Consider the following 19627-nt stretch of genomic DNA (forward strand, 5'->3'; position numbering starts at 1 on the left):
AAATGCTTTCTTTCTTTGATCCACAATAGATTTTGCCCCATGGATCCACTTTTGACTTTGGGAGCACTAAAATTGGAACTTTTGATTTTGATGAAATTAATTTGGCTCTCACTTTGGGCCTATTACATAATAATTCAATGTGCAATAGGAGCGTCAAAACACCTTTTGATATTTTTGTTGCTAAGAGAATTTTGGCTTCTTTCTGATTATCATTATTTTTCTCTCCATTTGCCTTTTCTTCTAGTAGTCTGTATTGACATCTCTGCTACGGACTCCATTCTCTGCCCTTTCTTCCACACCCAGTATTGTTTGTAGTTCTGTCTCAGCCTAGCACTTTCTGTTGTAGTAATAAGCACTTAGTTCCGCTTACCAGCAAACCCTGGAAAAACAGTTTCCACAGCCCCTTCGCAAGAAAGAACACAAGCGTGATGATTGAATATGCTCAGCAGAACTTGTCCATAGCCTTTCTGCACACCACCAGGGTTTCCCTCTTTTTTGTGAGTTGAAATTCCCTGTTGATTTTCCTTCCCTAATAACCTAAAATAGACTTTCTGAATGCAAGAAACTATCCAAAGGCACCTAACTTGTTGCTATGCCATCATATATGTGTATGAGTGTGTGTATGCATACACACACATATATATATATATATATATGTTTGTGTATTTATATATACACATATGTACACACATACATATGTGGCATTTAATATTTTAAAGGGCTTAGGAAACTTGAATATATCTGAAAATTGAATGTTATAATGTGTGCTCAAGGTTCATTATCCTCTAATGTTTTGTTTTTATTAAGTCTGTTTTGAGGTCCTTCCTAATGTTCATTTTCCCCCCTTACTTTTGATGAAGAACCATATTTATGAAGTGCATCCTAATTTGGCTTAAATTTATTTTTGGTAAACACCTGTGTAGAGCAGGTGTTTACCTGTGGTTTTATTTTTATGATTTTTTATTTTTAGAAGAATTTGTCTTTGTCTTTAATAATATTTTCTAATTGCCCCAGAGGCTTAGAATTGAATGATCATAAATGTGAAAATACCATTCAATTTTGTTTTGCCTAACCTGCTTTTCTATAATAGCATAGGATTAAAATGTATAAGTATTGATTTGGCTTTCTGCTGATCTATCCAAATAAGCATTAATAAATTTAAATACAGAGGCAAAGAGACCTACATAGTAGCTGAACTCTCAAACAGTTGGCCTACACAAACTACATGAGTGAAAGAAAGTAAGTGTTTTAGATTGATGGTGTAAAGAATGAGTGAGTAAATAGAAAATAATACAAAAAGTTGTATGAAGCTTAAATTTAAATACCGGTTTTTCTTTCTGCATTCATAGAGACTCCTGGGGTATAATTATTGTTCAACTTGCTTTTATGAAATAATTATTTTCCTTTTCCAGAATGTGTACTACTACTTATAGGTAATAGATAACATTTTTATTATTCATGTTTATTTCCCATTAATTCGATAGAATTTTTAAATAAAAATTATTGCTATGATTAAAAGACTCATTTTAATTAAAAAAAAAATTTAGATCTTTTTTATTTATTGTTTTAACCATGGATGAAAGACTTTTGGAATTACTGATTTTTTAAAACAATTTAGATATTTTTATATATGTGTACACAATACATTTTAATATATAATTAAGCAATATTCTTAAGAAAAGGATATTTACATACATAAGAACTTTACATATTTTTTTCCTCTTCATAAATTTTATTTTAAAGCCTTTGCTGTAATCAGAGTTGTTTAGCTATTAGCTTTTCTGTTTTCTTGGTGTCTTTCAGGTACAGATATATTATGATTTTTCAACTATTAATTTTAGTTTAGTTTCACCATTTTTCTTTCTTTTATTACTTTTCACTTGGTCTTCAGAGTCTGATCTCAGCCTTCATTTTTTTATTGTAACCTCTGGATTTCCATATTTAGCACATTTTTTTAAAATATGAATTTAGTGGCTAACTCTTCATTACTGAATGTTTACTTTTTCTAAGCATTGGCTAATGGTATGTTTTGGCAAAATTTCTCTTTCAAGGACATGTGCAAACACAGAGTTCTCCTTTTGCTCGGGGAAACGTATTTGGTGAGCCCCCAACTGAACTTCAGATTAAACAGCAAGAATCATACAAGAATTTTCTTCGGTTTCAGGTGAAATGTTTATTTGATCATAGTTTCAAAGTTTCATAAAGGTTTTAATGAACTAAACTTGCAAAGATTTTGTCCATAGGATAAAGAATAAATTCTAAAGTGTCTACAATGTCTAATTTATATCAGATATAAGTAGTACTAAAATTATGCCACTTATATTTGAAAAAGGAGACAGGTATACCAGTTAACTTAATCTTTTCTAAACTTTATTAAACCGTTAATTGTTAAAGAGTGCTGAAATTTCTAAAACTGAAAAACTTAATAAAATATTCACCTATTAGGCATAAAATTACTTTTTCTAGATGCTTATGTGTTAGTAGAAGTTCAATAGTTTTTCCCTCCCGAAGACTTGATGTTCTTGACTCAGTAGTAGATTGTAAATAAATAAAAATTTGATGTAATCACATTTGCATTTATTTGCTGCATTTATGTATGTAAACAAATAGTATTTAAAATAGTAGAAATGCCCAAAGGAAAGTTCTTGAGCACTCAGTGTTTATTAAGCAACAGATTTAGTGAACTCCCATGCTGTGCCCACCCTTGTGCTGAATGCTAGGGAGGGCACCTGATATGAACGAGAGACCTGCCCACGAGGGACTCACAGTTTCCTTCCTCCCCTCCCGTCACCCCCCTCCTCACCCACACTGGCATTCCAGTGTCAGATTAATCCAGTGATCTGCTTAATCTTCCTTTCATATGATTTCACATGTTACTCTTTTTTACTCAAAACCTGGTAGTAGCTCTTCTTTTCTACAGGAATTTCCAAATTCCTTAGTCTGACATTTAAGGCTATCCAGTCTAATCCCGGCCTCTTAAATTCCTCTTAAATAGATGCTACTTAAACATGTCATCTTTCTAATCCTAATTTTGTGTACTCTTACATAAGGCAATGACATAATAGATGCAGTCTTAAGGATGATTGATCTGGCATTAGTGTTTGGGATGTATTATTGGGAGGTTTAAAACATTGGAAGCAGAGGTATTTTACTAGAGTGGTGACAGTGGAAATGATGGAAAGCCTTTCTAAGGATCGACAGAATGAATAGAGATACTGATTATCAGAGAGTGGCATTAGAGGGTATTGGCCACTCAAGTCAGGCAGCAGCATTTTGAGGGTCATAGAGTAGTTACCTGTTGCATTTGAAAGACCCCCGTGGTATGTTGCCCATAATGACACCAAGTCAGAATTTAAGTAGCTTCTATTGTGCTTATTAGCAAGTGTTGGCATGGTGTAGGGTAGAATTCAGAAAATGAAGAAAATCTTGCAAATGTATAGCTTGTTATTGTTTATAAGATACTTTTACATATAGTATCTCATTAAGCCTCACAAGTCTGAGAAAGATATTTTATGACATGCAATTAAAATACAGGCAAAGAGGCTCGTCCACGGTGGCAGAGTTGGCAGTTGTGAGGCCACTGCTGGAACCCAAGTGTCCTGACTTAAGCATCACATCTATGAGTACAGAACTTATATTTCTGTTGAGCTCTAGGAAGTCTTTCCTTCTGGAAAAATCTAGTAATGGGGAAGCTTTGACTATACTAGTTTCAGAGTAAGTCCAGCTTTCAGTTCTCCCACCTGTAAACCTTCAGTGTCAAATGGTGGTTTACGTATTTTTCTTTCACCAGTCTCTTAACCTTCCCTATTTTTTCCCCCTTAAAGTTTAACACAGAACTAGCTAAGTGATATTTATTATTACTATCAGCAATATAATATCAGACAAGATATAACCCCAAACTTGTGTTAAAAGAGATGTTATAAAATGTTCAGAGATGTGCACCAAAAATTTAAGTTATGCAGCAAAAGTCTTCATGTGGTTAAAATTTGGTAAGCAACACGTGTGAGTGTTTAGGTACCTTTTTTTTTTTTTTAATCCTCACCTGAGTATATTCTTTCCATTGATTTTATTTTTAGAGAGAATGGAGAAAAGGGAGGAAGAGGGGAGAGAGAGAAACACCAATGTGAGAGAGAGAGAGAGAGAGAGAGAGAGAGAGACACTGATTGGTTGCCTCCTAAACACGCCCCAGTTGGGGCCTGGGATTGAACCTGCAGCCAGGGTACTCGCCCTTGACTGGGAATCAAACCTGTGACCCCTCTCTCCACCAGCTGAGGCTCTAACTGCTGAGCCAAACCAGCCAGGGAAGTAGCATTTTTAATTAGAGCTTTAAAAGAAAACATTTAATGAAATATTTGCAGGACCCTTGAAGCACTTTTGTATCATACAGTTTGAAAACCGCTCACCTAAAAGCTAGCTTTCCTTTTTCTGTTGAACTATGTGTAGCATTCTGTTGGAACGACATTCTGTGGATTCATTAGGTGTGTGATCTATTTGATTGTGACCCTTAATGGAGAAGTGACTTGGATTGTGATTGTTTTTTTCATGAAATAGGAAGAAGTGGGGAACTGAGTGTTAAATGTAAGGTTTTGTTGTGTAGACCGTAAGTGATGTTTCTCTAGGTATATGGTACTTGGAGAAATGATTATATGCACACTGCTTAGTATTGAATGTTAGGATTGTGCATATTTAATAGTGTTGTGAGAAAGAAGTGTTGGAAAAAGCCCTAGCATGTAAAATCATGGGGCATGTAAGAAGGTTAAAGTTATTATAGTTCAAAAGATTGACAGCACTAGATATATCAATCTAGAAGCTAGAGGCAGTGCAGATAAGAACAGTAAAATTGAATGAATAGCCATAATCAGTGCGTACTTGAGAATAACTGAAATCCGTTGAATACCCAGTGTGCACGCTTCCCCACTTCACTCATGCAGGATGTAGGCTCTCTCAGGGGTCCCTTATTTCAGGTCTTGGACTCTGCCTTAGAATATTCCCCAGAGCGCTCATTCCGCACCGCACACCGCAGGGGGCAGTCAAGATGAAATTTAGTTAGATACTGAGTCCTGGTGGCTGAAATCCTCCTTTACCTTACAACTTGCCAGTAGATAAGAAAGAAGAAGGGGCATTCTGAGGGAGGGATTCTTGCCTAAAGAAAGAATCTATGTACCACTATGTCCATAGCAGCGCAATGTACTATAACGGAGATCTGGAAACAGCCCAAGTGCCCATCAGTAGCTGAGTGGATAAAAAGCTGTGGGACATTTACACCATGGAATACTATGTAGCTGTAAAGAAGAAGGATCTCTTACCCCTTGGGACAGCATGGAGGGACCTAGAGGGTATTATGCTAAGTGAAATAAGCCAGTCAGAGAAAGACACATGATCTCATTCATATGTGGAATCTAAAGAACAAAATAAACTGAGGAACAAAATAGATCCAGAGACACAGACACATGGAACAGACTGAGGAATCTCAGAGGGAAGGCGGGAGTGGGTGGGTGGGTGGGAAGAGATTAACCAAAGAATTTATATGCTTATATGTATAACCCATGGACTCAGATGATAGAGTGGTGAAGGCCTGGGGCTGAGGTGCGGGGGTCAGGTGCTGGGAAGAAGGGGTCAGTGGGGGGGGGGGGGGGACCTGTAAGACTTTCAACAATAAAGATAAATTTAAAAAAGAATAAATACTGAAATACTGATTTGCTGCTGTTTCCGGTTACTAATCTATTCAGGGAACTGAGCCATCTAGTTATTCACTGCGGATTAATACAAGCATGGATCATTTCTTGAGTACCTTCTGTGTAGGAGGAACTTTTAGGTTTTCCACATACATTTCTTTACTTCCATTCTTTGATCACTCCTTTGAGATGCAGGCATTGCTATCTGTTTTTCAAGCGGAGAAAACTGAACGGGGAAGTTTCTTAAGGTCGCTCAGTTTTATTTGGTGGAGTTGGAATTTTGCTCATAGCTCTTATAACATTACAGGTAGCCTTCCTAATAAAATACAGATGTGAAAAACTCAGGAGGTTATTTTAACTTGCAGAAAGAGGGTACAAGTGTTAGATTCATAGGCTGCTAGGAAAAATTAAGTGGTGTTCCAACTTTTCAGTAGTTTACAAAGAAATAACTAGGTTTAACTCTTTAGATTGAGGAGAAGAAACAGAGAGAGGAAGCGGAGCGTGAGAGAGAGCGGATCGAAGAGGAGAAGGAAGAAAGGCGGCTGGCGGAGCAGAGGGCGCGGATCCAGCGCGAGTACGAGGAGGAGCAGGAGAAGAGGAGGGAGAAGGAGGAGGAGGTGCGTCCCCCGCCCGCGCCTGCTCAGTCTCAGCGCGGGAACGTTAGTCACTCTTCGCAAAGACATTTACTGCTTACCGGGGAGACCCGCCTTGGAGCACATTTAGAAAATACAGATCGGTACCCAGTCTCAGGGTATTATTTTATTAATGTGAAAGACTAAGTTAAGAAAAGAGAGAAATGATGACTTTTCAAGCCAAATGGGATTTTAGGCAACAGGCTGTTACAGAAGGTGCCGAGTGCTTCATTGCTAAGCAGACAGCTTCTTGATAAGGAACACTGCATCATCAGTATCTTCAATTTCACATCTTTATTTCGGGCAAATAAGGCAGCACATTTTTGAGTGGACTATAAAAATGTATGGAGTGCATATATTTTTCTCTTTATTTTAAAGCAAAGACTGAAAAATGAAGAACTTATTCGGTTAGCTGAAGAAAGACGGAAAGAAGCAGAAAAAAAGAAGCAAGAAGAAGAAGCGAAACATAACCAACAGCTTCAGCACTACTACGAACGGGAGCATGTAATCGGGGAAGAAGCAAAGGTGAGCCTCAGGCAGGAACGTCAGTTAACCCCGAAGCCTAACCCACTTGCCGTGGGAGTGAGCGTGGAGGAGGGGTCTTTGTCCCCTTTCCGTTGTACGGCGGCCTCTGAGTACCTTCCCGAATGAGGCGGCCTCACTAGGCTTTGTTGCTGTTTTCCCCCCATGAGTGTAATAGGTTTACTCAGCTCATCTAGTCTTGTTCCTATAGTCTGTGGACCAGCACCCTCCAAACTATTCATGACAAGTACAGAAATTGAGAATAGGTGTTTGGAAACTTATGTAGCAATTTGTCAAAGAAATTTGATGTCTGTTGAATCTGCTAATATAGAAGTTGGGCTTGAATGCATTCTGACTCTGTTTACACATTTGTCCACAATGGATTGGAAATTAAAGAAGAAAAACTGGTGGCTCACCACAGACTGGTTTGAAGTCTGAACTTTGAGATAGCAAGTTGAAGTTCACAGTAGGTGCATGAATCAAAGTTACTAGACAGAGGTTTTCTCTCTAGAAAGCCACTTGCTCCTTAGAGGATCTAGTTTATACCTGTGCTCATATTTCAAAGCTGTATTTAAAATTCTGTATGCAGAAGTATCATGGAGACTTAAAAATGTGTGTTCTTGGGTCTCATCTACAAAGTATCTGATCTACTGAGTCTGAGGTCAGCACAGGAAACTGCATTTTATGAGCATCCTTTGGGGTTCAGATGCAGCTGGCTTGTGGACCACACTCTTAAAAACCCTGTATGTCTTGTAGGTTTAGCCCAATTTAAGAAATTTTTTTTTTGAAATTTAGGTTTATACAAACATCATTTCTTCTAAGCAGGACTCACAAAAAGATCACTTTACCAGTGGGGCTCCTCTGGTGTATGAATGAGGTAGTTTACACTGTGCAGTGTGTAACCCAATGTAGCTAACATGAACCATTTCTAAGTGGTTCAAACATGCTATTTGATTTCTCATCTCAGCTTTTTATAATGGTAGAAATGGTAAGTATTCACAATTAGGATTTGCTAAAACATTGTTTAAGAAATTTATAAGAAAGATCGATATTTTTTGTTTATTTTCAATGTTTTAGGAATGTTAGGCAATAGTATTCATTCTTAGTATAAAATGTTGGATATATATTTATTTTTTTCAGCCTTCAAAGTATATTATTCAAATGTATTATTCTTTTTTAATTAATTAAAGTTTATTTTTTAGAGCAGTGTTAGGTTTACAACAAAATTGAGTGGGAAACAGACTATTTTATTGTAAAATAATATTACATTCTAAATAACATTATTTATGTTTATTCTGTTTATTCTATATAGCGTTATTTAGAATAAAGTTATTTAGAAAGAGATTTGTTAGGTTCCCATAGTTGTGTTTTCTTGGGTTTAAGGAAAAAAAATGCTATTTCTTAGGCATATATAATTTTATGGCTGTTAAAGCTTTTTTATTATTACGATTGATTTTTAGAGTGAGAGGAAGGGAACAGGAGAGAGAAAGAGAAACATCAATTGACTGCTTCCTGCATGACCCCTACCGGGGATTGAGCCCACAATCTGGGCATGTGTCGTGACCAGAATCGAACCAGCAGCCCTTTGGTGCATGGGCTGATGCCCAACCAACTGACCCACACTGATTAGGGCATGGCTGTTGAAGTTTTAATTACAAAGTACCATGCAGTTTTCAAACAGCTTTGATCTGTTTAATGCATTTTGCCATATTTTTATCTGTTCTTAGTTTTTACTTGTTACCATGTTTTTTAGTTAGTATATTTATTTTTTTAACCCTAATCTGAGAATTAAATCTTTTAGATAGGATGTCTAAATCTATTTACTTATCATAACCAATATATTTGAGCATATTAATTGATTTTCTCACTTTTTGTTTTGCTTCCTTGATAGTTATGTACTTATTTCCTTATTATGTGGACTGTGCTTTATTTACTTCATTCTCTACAGATTATACTGTCCTTATGATTCTGCTTGTGGTCACCTAGAAGTCTTTTTAAAAACATTCTCTTTCATGTATCCAATTTTATCAAAGTCACCAGGGAATGTAATATTTGATTTTCTACTGTGCAAAATGAACAATTTAACATGTACATATATGCTTTGGTCTGGAGAGGTTTTTTAACCCAAATTATTCATTTTGTTGGGAGTTTTTATGTTTTCAGCATTTTTATTTTAATGTGAAGTTGGGAACTGTTAGCTTTATTTTACTGTAAACTGAAATCCTGTTTTATTTTTTTATGGAGACATAGAACCCTATTGTGATCTGGAAAATTCCCTCACCCATGATGCTCTTGGTGACAACGGATCGAGATTTTAGATGCTGATTTCTATTTTCTTCCAGAAAAGGGATTTTGTATTTTATACCATCCTATTTCTTTTAATTAAGATGATTTTTTACTTTCCCTATATATTTTTTTGTTTTTGTTGCTTTCCTAATACTCAGTATGCTATTACTCAAGTTTGTTGAATTTCTTTTTCTGATCTGAGTCATTTTTTAATAAGGATATCTAAATCTATTCATGTTTATTGTAACTGTTGTATTCTCTGACTTTTTGGTAAAAGTATTAAAGCAGTAACATTCTGAACTTCTTAGATTGTCAGGTATTAAGGGTGTGTGTATGTGCACATAATTTTTGTTTCTTTTTCCAGCGCTTGAGACAGCCTTCTCCTGTGGTTCCTGCTCTTCAGAACAAAATTGCAAGCAAACACCAAAGACCTCCTTCAGTTGACAGCATTATAAGTTCCTTTATTCAAGTATATTTTTTTTCTTCTGATTTGTTAATCTTAGCTAAATTATTTTAGATTGGGGGAACTGAGATTTTCTTATCATATTTAGCTAGGTTAAATTTTTTCAGATCTGAAATATAGATGTCTATGTTAATTTGCTGCATCAGTTGTAACTGATAGTAACTTGTCAATTGTAACTTGGTGTTCTAAAGTTTAAATTTAATAATTTAGCACATGGTTCTTGTCCAGGCCCGCAAGAGGGCCTTTTCTAGCTAGCTGGAGTTATGCTAATGAAGTCCCTTATACTTTAGACTGAGCTACAATCAAGAGAGAGACAGGAAAATGTTCCACAAGGGTTGATCCTTGAGTTGACTCTTGAAGAATGAGTAGGAATTTGCCATAAAGAGAAGGAGGCTGAGGGACTTTCAGCATGTCCCAAATCATGGAGGGAAGTGTAAGCCGCGCGGCCCACGTGGCGAACACATAGTGGTGTGGTCTGGGCTGGTGATGCCTGCCTGAGCAAGGAGGCAGAGGAGGTGGAGGTCAGGACACATGCAGGGTATTGCATGGAGTGGTGAGGGGTTTGACTTCATTCCATAGGCTAGTGGCTACCAAACCGGTTAATTACCAGAATAGACAAACATTACAAGAACATCTTCCTGAATCCCACTCTCTGAGATTCTAATTTAGTAGGTGTATGGTAGATAATGTATGGGAGTTCGTTATAATATTTAAATAGGAGACTAACATGGCCAGACTTGTCCTTCATAATGTTCTCTTAGGCAGTGGTGTGTAGATACATTTTGGAGGCCAGGATGCTTTTGCAGAAGTCCAGATGTGAGACTTTGATTATCTGAAGAAAGGCAGTGACAGTAAGAACTGAGAAGGGGTGACAGTGTCGACATATTTAAGAGACACAGATGGTGGTATTTACTGACTGTGGTGGGTAAGAGTCAGTGACAATTGTTAAGTTTCTGGTGAGGGTTACATAGAGCAGCAATTGAAAGTAGAGGTTGTAGCTAAGATGGTGGTCTGGACTGGATTTGTCGTTTTGGAAGTCATGAACATTGTTGCTTGTCAAGTGAATGTGACTGTCTAGGGTGAGCTCGGGGGCAGTAAAGAGAGCTGAAGATGGAATGCTAGGGAGTTACTGACATTTAAGAAGCAGAGGAAGGAGATAGAGAAAAAGTGGCAGAGTGGTAATGATGTCAGGTACTGCTGGCCAAGTAAAAGCAGCGCTTAAAGTGCCCATTGAGTATGTCACTTGGGATTACTTGGCGACTGTGGTGAGAGCAGGGTTAGTGGAGTGACGGGGTGCAGAGCAAAGGCAGGCAGCTGTGCGGTGAAGCGGACGGGAACATGGACGTAGACACCGTACATTCTGTGCCTATTCTCTAAAGAGGCATGGCTCCGAAGGGAAGGGGGGAGTGGACAAGAGTAATGAGCGGTGAGAGAACTGTTTCAAAGGAGGGAGAACTGTGAAGCATAGTTGAGATTAAGGTGAGAGGAAATGGGTGGGTAAAAGGGACTGGTGGAGGAGGTGAGAGTCACCAGCTACAGAGTACAAGGTGAGGGGTTTCTCTTTGGATGGGGCAAGGACTCTACCATTGTGGTGGGAAGGAAAAATGGATGGAGGTAAATTTATAGATAGGATAGTGGGGAGTTTGGTTTCTTTTACATACAGGTACTTTTAAAAAGTATTCTTTTCAATCTCTGAGTTGGGAAGACATACTGAGTCTGTCATGATTGTTAAACAGGAACGTTCCGTGTCCAGGGCACAGTCTCCTCCGGTACCTGCCAGGAGAAACCAGCTCCGTGCAGAAGGTAGAGTTAACTTAAACCTGTAATCTAGAACATTTTTTATAGAGTCATAGAACATTGCAAAACTGTATAGAGCTAGAGAGGGCCTGGGTACCCTTCCCAGCACCCCCGTGGTAACATCTTACCTAGTACAGTATCACCACCAGGAAATGGACATTGTTGTGCTCCACAGGCCTTTGCCAGGCTTCACCAGTTTCACACGTGCTCATTGTGTTGTGTGTGTAGGTCTCTGCATTTTTACCATGTTTAATTTATGTAACCACCACAGTCAGGGTGCGGAACTGTTTCATCACCGCAAAGGAATTCCCTTGTGCTGCCCATGTAGTGGCATTCTCCTCTACCCCAAAACATTCCTTAACTTTTGAAATTCCTGTATTATCAGAAATGTGTTTGTAAGTCTTAATGATGTTCATAAATGTGACCTGATATGTAAAACATTAAAAATAACTCATGAAAATATCTCCCTGCGCATTTTAGCTTTATGATAAGTCAGGTTATAATTTAATGCTTAATCTTTTGTTCTTATACCTTATTTTTTACTTTTCAATGGGAATTTGCAGAGGAGAAAAAAAATGTAATTATGGAATTATCAGAAATGAGAAAACAGCTGCGTAGTGAAGAGCGGCGTCTGCAGGGGCGGTTGCTGCACATGGACAGTGATGAAGACGTTCACATAAGGCAGGTTTCGAGTTGCATTTATATTTGTTCCTGAATTCTTTTGTGTTGCGGATGAGGAATCATGTTAGAACCTACCCAGTAATTCTAGTTTGGTAACAAGGTTAATTAGTCTTTATTAGAATGGAAAGTTTGCATGCTTGAAACAGTTAACAGATTGTTAGTGAAATTTAAAGACCGAAATAGCTTTTTTCCCAAAAGAAGTCTAGCTAAATAATTATATTCTAGTGCAACTGATACAAAAAGAGTATATGATTTTTGAGTTTATTTGTTTTTGGCAGTGTATAATACGTTTTCTTTTTTCTTCTTTTTTTTCCTTTGGGCAAAACAGCTCTTTTAAAAATTAATATGCTTTTATTCACTTTCTTCAATTTTATGTAAAGTTGCCTTCATAAAATTTTTATCCACCATTGGTGAATTTATTCACTGAAAATATGGACTATTTAATGGATACTTATTTAACCTTATATAAAATATTTAAGTTGCGCATTGTAACTGCCCTTTTGTCCTTCGAGTACATATTTATGGTGGTGGCATTGACAGAGTTGCGGAAGGAGGAGAACGGAGGAAGAGAGTAGCGGCATTTCTTGAAGGAAAACCAGAAATACTGTCCCTAACTATGAACTGTTTAATCAGGTTAGACTTAGTAAAAAACCAGTATCGGGAGCACGCATTTTCAGGCTGTCTTTAGGGTGGATTGTCTCACTGCAGAAATCACTGAATGAAAAACAATTGACTAATTGGGACTTAATGTGCCCCAGCAGATGGATGCTAAAGGTGTTGTGTAAGTTAACCTAAATGGTAAGGAAGCCCAAGGCAGGAGGGAGAGAGTGGAAGCCAGACTAGAAGACACAGACTAGACAGCTATAGAAAGTCTCCTTACGTTCCTTTCTTCTACAGAATCAGACATAGAAATCTGTCCTTCTGAGGAAAATGATATAGCAATGGAAAATTTCAGAGTTGGAATTATCACAAACATTATCAAGTCTATTTTTACATTTTCCTTTAATAATGTATTGTTTTCTGAAATATTTTCCAGCAGAGTAACATAAAGACGGCTAGCGATTTATGATTTTTGCCAAAAGGACTCACACATTTTCTGAGGCAGTGTTCTTCAAATTGTAGTTGTAATCTTTTAGTAGGTTGTAAAATCAGCATAGTGGGCAACCACCACATTTTCTTTAAAGGGCGTTTATTTTTTTAAAATAATAAACAGTCCATTTTGGCAACAGTACAGAGTCCTCATGGACCCCTCACCCAGTTTGCTGCATCCCTAACACCTTCCATTACCAGAGTACATTTGTGACAACCTGGAAGCTGACAGGAATGTTACTACTAACTAAATTTCAGACTTTTTGGATTTTTCCAGTTTTTCCGTTAATATCCTCCTTCTGTTCCAGGATCTAATCAACCCAGGGACCATACTGCATTCAGTTGTCATGTCTCCTAGTTTCCTCTGCTCTGGACAATTTCTCAGTCTTCCCTTGTTTTTCATGACTGTGACATTCTAGAGCAGGACTGGCCAGGTGGCTTGTAGAATGGCTGCCAATCTGGGTTTCTTTGGCATTTTCTCATTAGACTGGGACTAAGGGTTTTTGGAAAGAATAGCTCAGGGTGCCCCTCTTATCACATCATATTAGGGTACACAGAATCCATATGACATCCCTGGGATGGGAACCTTCCTTGTTTGGTTACAGTAGTATTTGCCAGGTTTCTCTACCTCAGTTACTGTTCTTCGGACATGAATCACCAACAGTGGGGAGGGGGTGGGACTGAGCTCCATCTCCTGGAGAAGGTGTTATCTACCAAGTGTATTATTTATAATTCTTCTGTAAGAAGTTTTATTTCTTCTCCCCTCTTTGATTTATTCAGTCATTTATTTATATCACTGTTGTCTTATCTATAACATTATTTATGTTGTTGCTCAGATTGTTGCAGCTTTGGCCATTGGGAGCTCTTTCAAGGTTGGCTCCTGTGCTCCTTTGACATGTCCCCATCCTTTTGTTTCTTACTTTGAGTACTTCCTTACTTTCTGGTACCAGAAGATGCTTGAGGATCATCTTGTATTTTCCTGTCCCCCAGCTCTAGAATCAGCCATTTCTCCAAAGGGCCCTGGTTCCTCTTGAGGAATGGTATTTAGACATCAAGCTCTGGATGCTGGGTGTGCTTGTTGCTAGTGGATGTCTTTGCTTCTGGGCCCTGGACAGAGCTAGATAATACATGCATGTAAACTAAGTCATAAACATATCTATAATTGTTCCTGTGTCCATAAGTTTGTATATAAATTCATACTGATGTCTTTGACTGCAACCCTATGTGGTAGGGTTTTAATGTAGCATGTTAACCTGCCTAATGAGGCTTTGCTTAGATTTTTGTTGGCATTCTCCAACCAAAAAAGGAAACAAGGTGAGGAAATTCCAAGATCTAGCCTGGCTAGATAATGAAATGTTAAGCCAAGGTGGCAATTTTCAACTACTAAGTAATTGAGAGGCCAGTATGGTTTTTTTTATATTTACTTTTATGATATTACAGATGCCTTAACTCTTGCTGTTTTCTATATTCTAAACATGCATATTTAATTCAGTCAATGGATTGTTGACTTTTATTTTCATTCATAAATTGAAGACTGCTCTTTTTTGGCAAACTAATATGATTTAAGAAAGAAACCAGGCAGCTTTTCGGTTTTCTCATTTGCAAATCATACCTGGTAGTTTCTACCCCCCATGAGATTCTAGTGAAGAATAAATAAATGTATATATTTGAAAGTACCTTGGAAGTTCTGCATGCTAACTTCAGTTAGGTATGGTAGAATTACCAATTAGCAAGAATTGGTTAAATACATTTACTGTGGTATAATTTTAAATATGTATCGTAATTGCAGACACCCCAGGGTTGGTTCTTTATTCCAACTGTTTAAGTTTCACAGAAAGAAATTTTTATTCATTAATTCACCATTATTGAGCTGGTACTGTGTGCCAGGCACAAAACAAACACGAGCCAGCTCACATGCATAGCTCTAATAACCTATTCCTAATTTAGCAGCCTATTTAACTTTTAGCGTTAACGAAACTAGATAGGACTTCCGTATCTTAATGGCCTTCTAGAAGCCTGGTTAGTATTCCTTTTACATTTTAATGAACCTGTGCTGAAGTTCCTATCACTCTTAAGTAGTTCACTGTTAGAGGTTGATGTCAGCCTTGATCAGGTAGTTTTGTGGCTCTGGTGAGTCCTTGCCCTGAAAAGAAACTCCAGGAGAGCAGGGAGCATTGCCTGTGGGGATCCCACTATTCCCTCCAGACACCCAGGGAAGATTTAGTGAATCAAGAAATGAAGGCAGGAGTCTGGCCAACTCTCTTACACCTATTGCTTAGAGCTACATTTTCAAAACCAGAGAGGGCCTACCTAGAGCTGAGGGAAGCAGCAGGCAATACTTGGTTTTATTTTCAGGGCTAGAGTACCATACCCCGTCCCTGTCCTCTCTTAATGTTACTCCCCCAAAGCCCTAGCAGAAAACTCCCTTTCTGAGCTACCTGCCTATTATAGTAATTCCCTAGGAATAGAGTATTAATTAACCAATTAGATATCAAGTTTCCTGAAAGCCTGTTGTAAAATTAGTGTTGGGGACTGGGGATAATAACCCTTTACAGTGGGCAGCTTATTAATATCATCTTTTTCTGTATAATTTCTATTTTAGGCTAGAGGGACGGTAACATTTATTGAGTACCTAATACATGTCAAGTACTATGCTGGATACTTTACAGTATATAATTTCACTTAATTCTCATACTCATAAGACTAAAAGGGGTAGATATTATCTGCATCTTACAGATGCTGAAATCAAGGTCAAACTGCTAATAAAAAGCAGAGCAGGTCTTTGAATCTTGGTTTCTCTGACCTCAAAGACTGATCCTTCTGCTACATGAACATTTTAAGGTAAGGCTAAATCATTTTACTTTTAGTATAAAGTACTTAACATCTGAGCATTCTGAAAGAGTATAAACAATGAACTTGTAAATATCCTAGTTTTTAATATGAGGCACTGAAGTAATAGGTATCAGGGTGAAAGATGCCACCTTAATATCTTGAGTGAAATGTGAACTCAGATTTTCTTGCCATAAAACACACACTTATAGTTTGTCATGTACAGGAAAAGAGAGAGGAGCCCCATGGACGTATTTGACATGGCGCGACATCGGTTGCAGGCTCCTGTCAGAAGACAGTCGCCCAAGGGGTTGGACACGACTACTCTTCAGAATATTCACGACTTTAATGAGCTGAAAGACAGAGGTGAGTGGAATGCTGTACTTTAAAGATATAGAAAGAGTGTTCGACCCATCTTCAGGGATTTTTAAACATGTTTGTATCCTTTTTCTAAAGTAAAGTTTTATTTATAATATATTTTGAGTAATACCTATGTGTACGTTATGCTCCAGTTTACCAAGCTTTGCCTTGGCTAATATGCTGCTAGAGCCTCAGCAATGGGTCAGGTCACATAGAAAGTTTAAGGAATGGCTCTTGGAATTTAATGGAGGGTGGACAGAGCACGATGAGCTTAGGAAAGAGACTGGGAAGGGAAAGCCAGTGTGGTTGGAGGACAAGCAGGGGAGCGTGGCATCTGGAGAGCTGAGGGGAGAGAGTGGATCAAAGGATTGCCTAAGATAAATATTGGAAAGTGCCAGTTGGATCAGAGGTCACTGGTGACTTCAGCTAGGTCTTTTCTGTGGACTTATAGGATCAGAAGCTGATGAACTTTGGGGTGAGGAATGAATAGGAGGCAAAGTGTTGGAAGCAATTAGCATAAAACAGGCCTTAGAAGAATCTTGGCTGGGAGGGAGGAGAGAAGGGTCCAGAACTGGAGGAACTTTGTGGATGCTACTGTTTAGAGCTGTTACAGGAGGAAGGGGTTCGGACACAGGAAAAGGAGGGAGTAATTGTTGGAGAGAGCGGGGTCCCTGAGTACACAGGAAGGAAATGTAGGATGTTTGAAGAGAGTCTAGAGAAGGTTTGACGTAGGAGTAGGAGGAAAGAAAGCTTATTAAGGGAAATAGCATGGCCAAGGTACACAGAGGCCTGTGGACTGCAAAAGCATAGAGGAACTAAAATGTGTGTTACGTGTGATGTGTTTAGGAGCGTTCAACAGAATAAGTGTTGGAGTTGAGGAGGCGAATTGCTGGATGTGTGTTCTTATGACCTGTACCAGATAAACCAGAATTTAAACTTTTTCTTTTTAAAAGTAGTATCTGTTATAGAAAGTTTTGAATACAGAAAAAGAGGGAAAAGTAGCCTTACAGATATTTTCTGATCTTCTGAGCCTAAAAAAAAAAAAGTAAAATAAAAGCAAGATATAACTGTTTTTTTTGTTTTGTTTTCTTTTTTACTTAGATTTACAAGTGTCATCAATTACATATACCATAGTTATTTTTTATGCTATCATTGTGTAAGCCAGTGGGTCTCAAGAGTTTGGTCAGGGAACCTGTGATGTCAAACTGTTTTTGTTACAACTAAGATGTTATTTGTCTATTTCATTTTTATTCTCATGTGTGTATAGGTTTTCCAGAATTCCACAGCATGTGATGAATTCATTGCTCTGAAGATAACAGAATGTGTGCTTGTGTCTACCCTTGTAAAAACTTTAGTGTTAATTTCTGAGATGGGGTGTGTGTGTGTGTGAGAGACAAGACATTGGGGTACTCAATTTTTAAGTGTATAAAGAGGTCTTGAGACCAAAAAGGTTTAAACCATAAAACTGAGCCATTCATTTCCCTGTATTACCACATCTAGTTCTCTAAGTCTGGAGGTAGTGACGTCAGGGTCCAATCCAACTGTGTGTGTGTGTGTCCAGGGTCTCTTCTGTTAACTTTGCTCTTAACCATTTTTAAATTCTTAAATATTCAATGTGCTTTCCATTTTTAACTTTTTTTTTGGACAATTCCTGATCATAAAGCTTTTTACATATTTAGGATTATTTCTTTAAATTATATCCCAGCAGTATAATTAGATCAAAGGGAATATTTCCAAGGCTTTTAAAATGTATTTTTATTCTCAAAATTTAAGAAATTAATGTTTAACATTTTAATTCTGATAGATTGATACTCTTGAATTTGTGGCACAGGTAAATTCTTAAGACTGTTATTTCCTCCAGTAAGGACCTCTCTCCTAAAGTTCTAGCCCATCTGCTTTTATCTTGCTTTTTGCATGATATTTGAAAAGGCTAAAATACTAACTGGCCAATAACATTGTGTTTTCATTTTTCTAGTGTATTACAGGGATTGGCTGTGATTGTATTGTCTCATGGCTGCCTGAGTTTCAGCCACAGGACTTACTGTGGGATTATCTGTGCAGAGTTGCTCTAATGTCTGCTCTGGGGGCATCTGGAGGGAGTGGGGTGGTAGGGATAGGGAATGCATCAATAAGTTGTTGCTTGTTCTGGGAGCTCCCTTATAATGTTGCTAGGTTTGTGAAAAGGCATTTATTTGAAGAATATTAACTTTGTGTTCTTTAGTTTTATGATGATTTTAATGTCTGAGTTTGGTGATGTCCTATTATTTATATTGTTCCTTAATTTTGAAATTAAGGTTACTCATGTTACTTACAGTGAAATTTTGTAAAATCTTGTTTGAAAACAAGATTTAACGTAGTTTTATAACGTTTTTGGATCAGATTCAGAAACACGAGTGGATCTGAAATTTATGTACCCGGACCCTCCAAGAGATTATTACACCTTAGAGATTCAGCAGCAAGCCCTGCTGAGAGCACAGCAGAAGAGGCTGAACAGAATAAAAATGCAGGAAGGTGCTGAAGGTAAGAAATAATCATTACTGTTCCCAGTAGGACCAACTGGTATTATTGACGGCTTTTTCCCCCTCATCTTTTGTGTTGATTTTGTCCCAGGCTAGCTCCTACTGGTGGTTCCGTGATCACAGGCCTTTTTGGCCTTTAAACCCAGAAAAGGCTCCGATTGGCTTGGCTGAGGTCAGGTATCCATATATGAGCAGGGCGTCGCCATTCACTATAACCAGGACTGAATGCCTGGACTGGGTCACGTGCCACCAGGAACTAGGATCAAAGGGGAGGAATGCTGGGCAAACACATCAGTGCTTTCCCTATGGGGCCTTTCTCTATGTGTGTTTTCAGTTTTCATATGGCATTAAGTCTGTAAAGCATCAACTTACACTCTGTTGGAGAAGTTAGATGCTAAAAAGTGTGAGGGTGATGAATGCTGCAAGGGAGAAATCTAGGGTCCCTTAGAGTGTAACTGGGGGAGGGGGTGGTCGGGCACCTGGAGTTAGAGTGGAGCTAGTTGCCTCAGAGCATTGACAGTCCCTGTTGACAGTGCAGGTGACTGTATAATGCTCACAGGTATTTCACCAGCTCTGCCAGCCTTCAGGCCTTTGGGGGTGGCCATGGAAAATGAGTCATAAAAATGCATCAGGTAACAGGAAGAGGAGATGGTCCTATCCATTGTATTTAGGAAAATTTCAGATCCTACCTTGGTAGGCTAGTGTGGCCTGCACATCTGAAGAACCTTTCTCGACCATGTGAGACAGAATCACAGGAGTACTGGAGTACGGCGC

The 19627-nt window shown here is 38.1% G+C and overlaps 1 protein-coding gene across 5 annotated transcripts in view; it reads left to right on the top strand.

Annotated features, from left to right (window-relative positions):
* CSPP1 (centrosome and spindle pole associated protein 1) overlaps window positions 1-19627 on the top strand; it is an 87674-nt gene that overhangs the window by 54643 nt on the left and 13404 nt on the right. For all 5 annotated transcript variants that reach the window (XM_016206438.2, XM_087825416.1, XM_087825418.1 and 2 more), the window contains 8 exons: window positions 2052-2164; window positions 6143-6292; window positions 6686-6832; window positions 9480-9584; window positions 11315-11381; window positions 11939-12056; window positions 16201-16340; window positions 18714-18854. In XM_016206438.2, the coding sequence (XP_016061924.2) occupies window positions 2052-2164; window positions 6143-6292; window positions 6686-6832; window positions 9480-9584; window positions 11315-11381; window positions 11939-12056; window positions 16201-16340; window positions 18714-18854 (981 nt within the window). The remainder of the gene's footprint in view (window positions 1-2051; window positions 2165-6142; window positions 6293-6685; window positions 6833-9479; window positions 9585-11314; window positions 11382-11938; window positions 12057-16200; window positions 16341-18713; window positions 18855-19627) is intronic.

Source organism: Miniopterus natalensis, chromosome 16, assembly GCF_054644295.1.
Source record: "Miniopterus natalensis isolate mMinNat1 chromosome 16, mMinNat1.hap1, whole genome shotgun sequence".
Classification (NCBI taxonomy): domain Eukaryota; kingdom Metazoa; phylum Chordata; class Mammalia; order Chiroptera; family Miniopteridae; genus Miniopterus; species Miniopterus natalensis.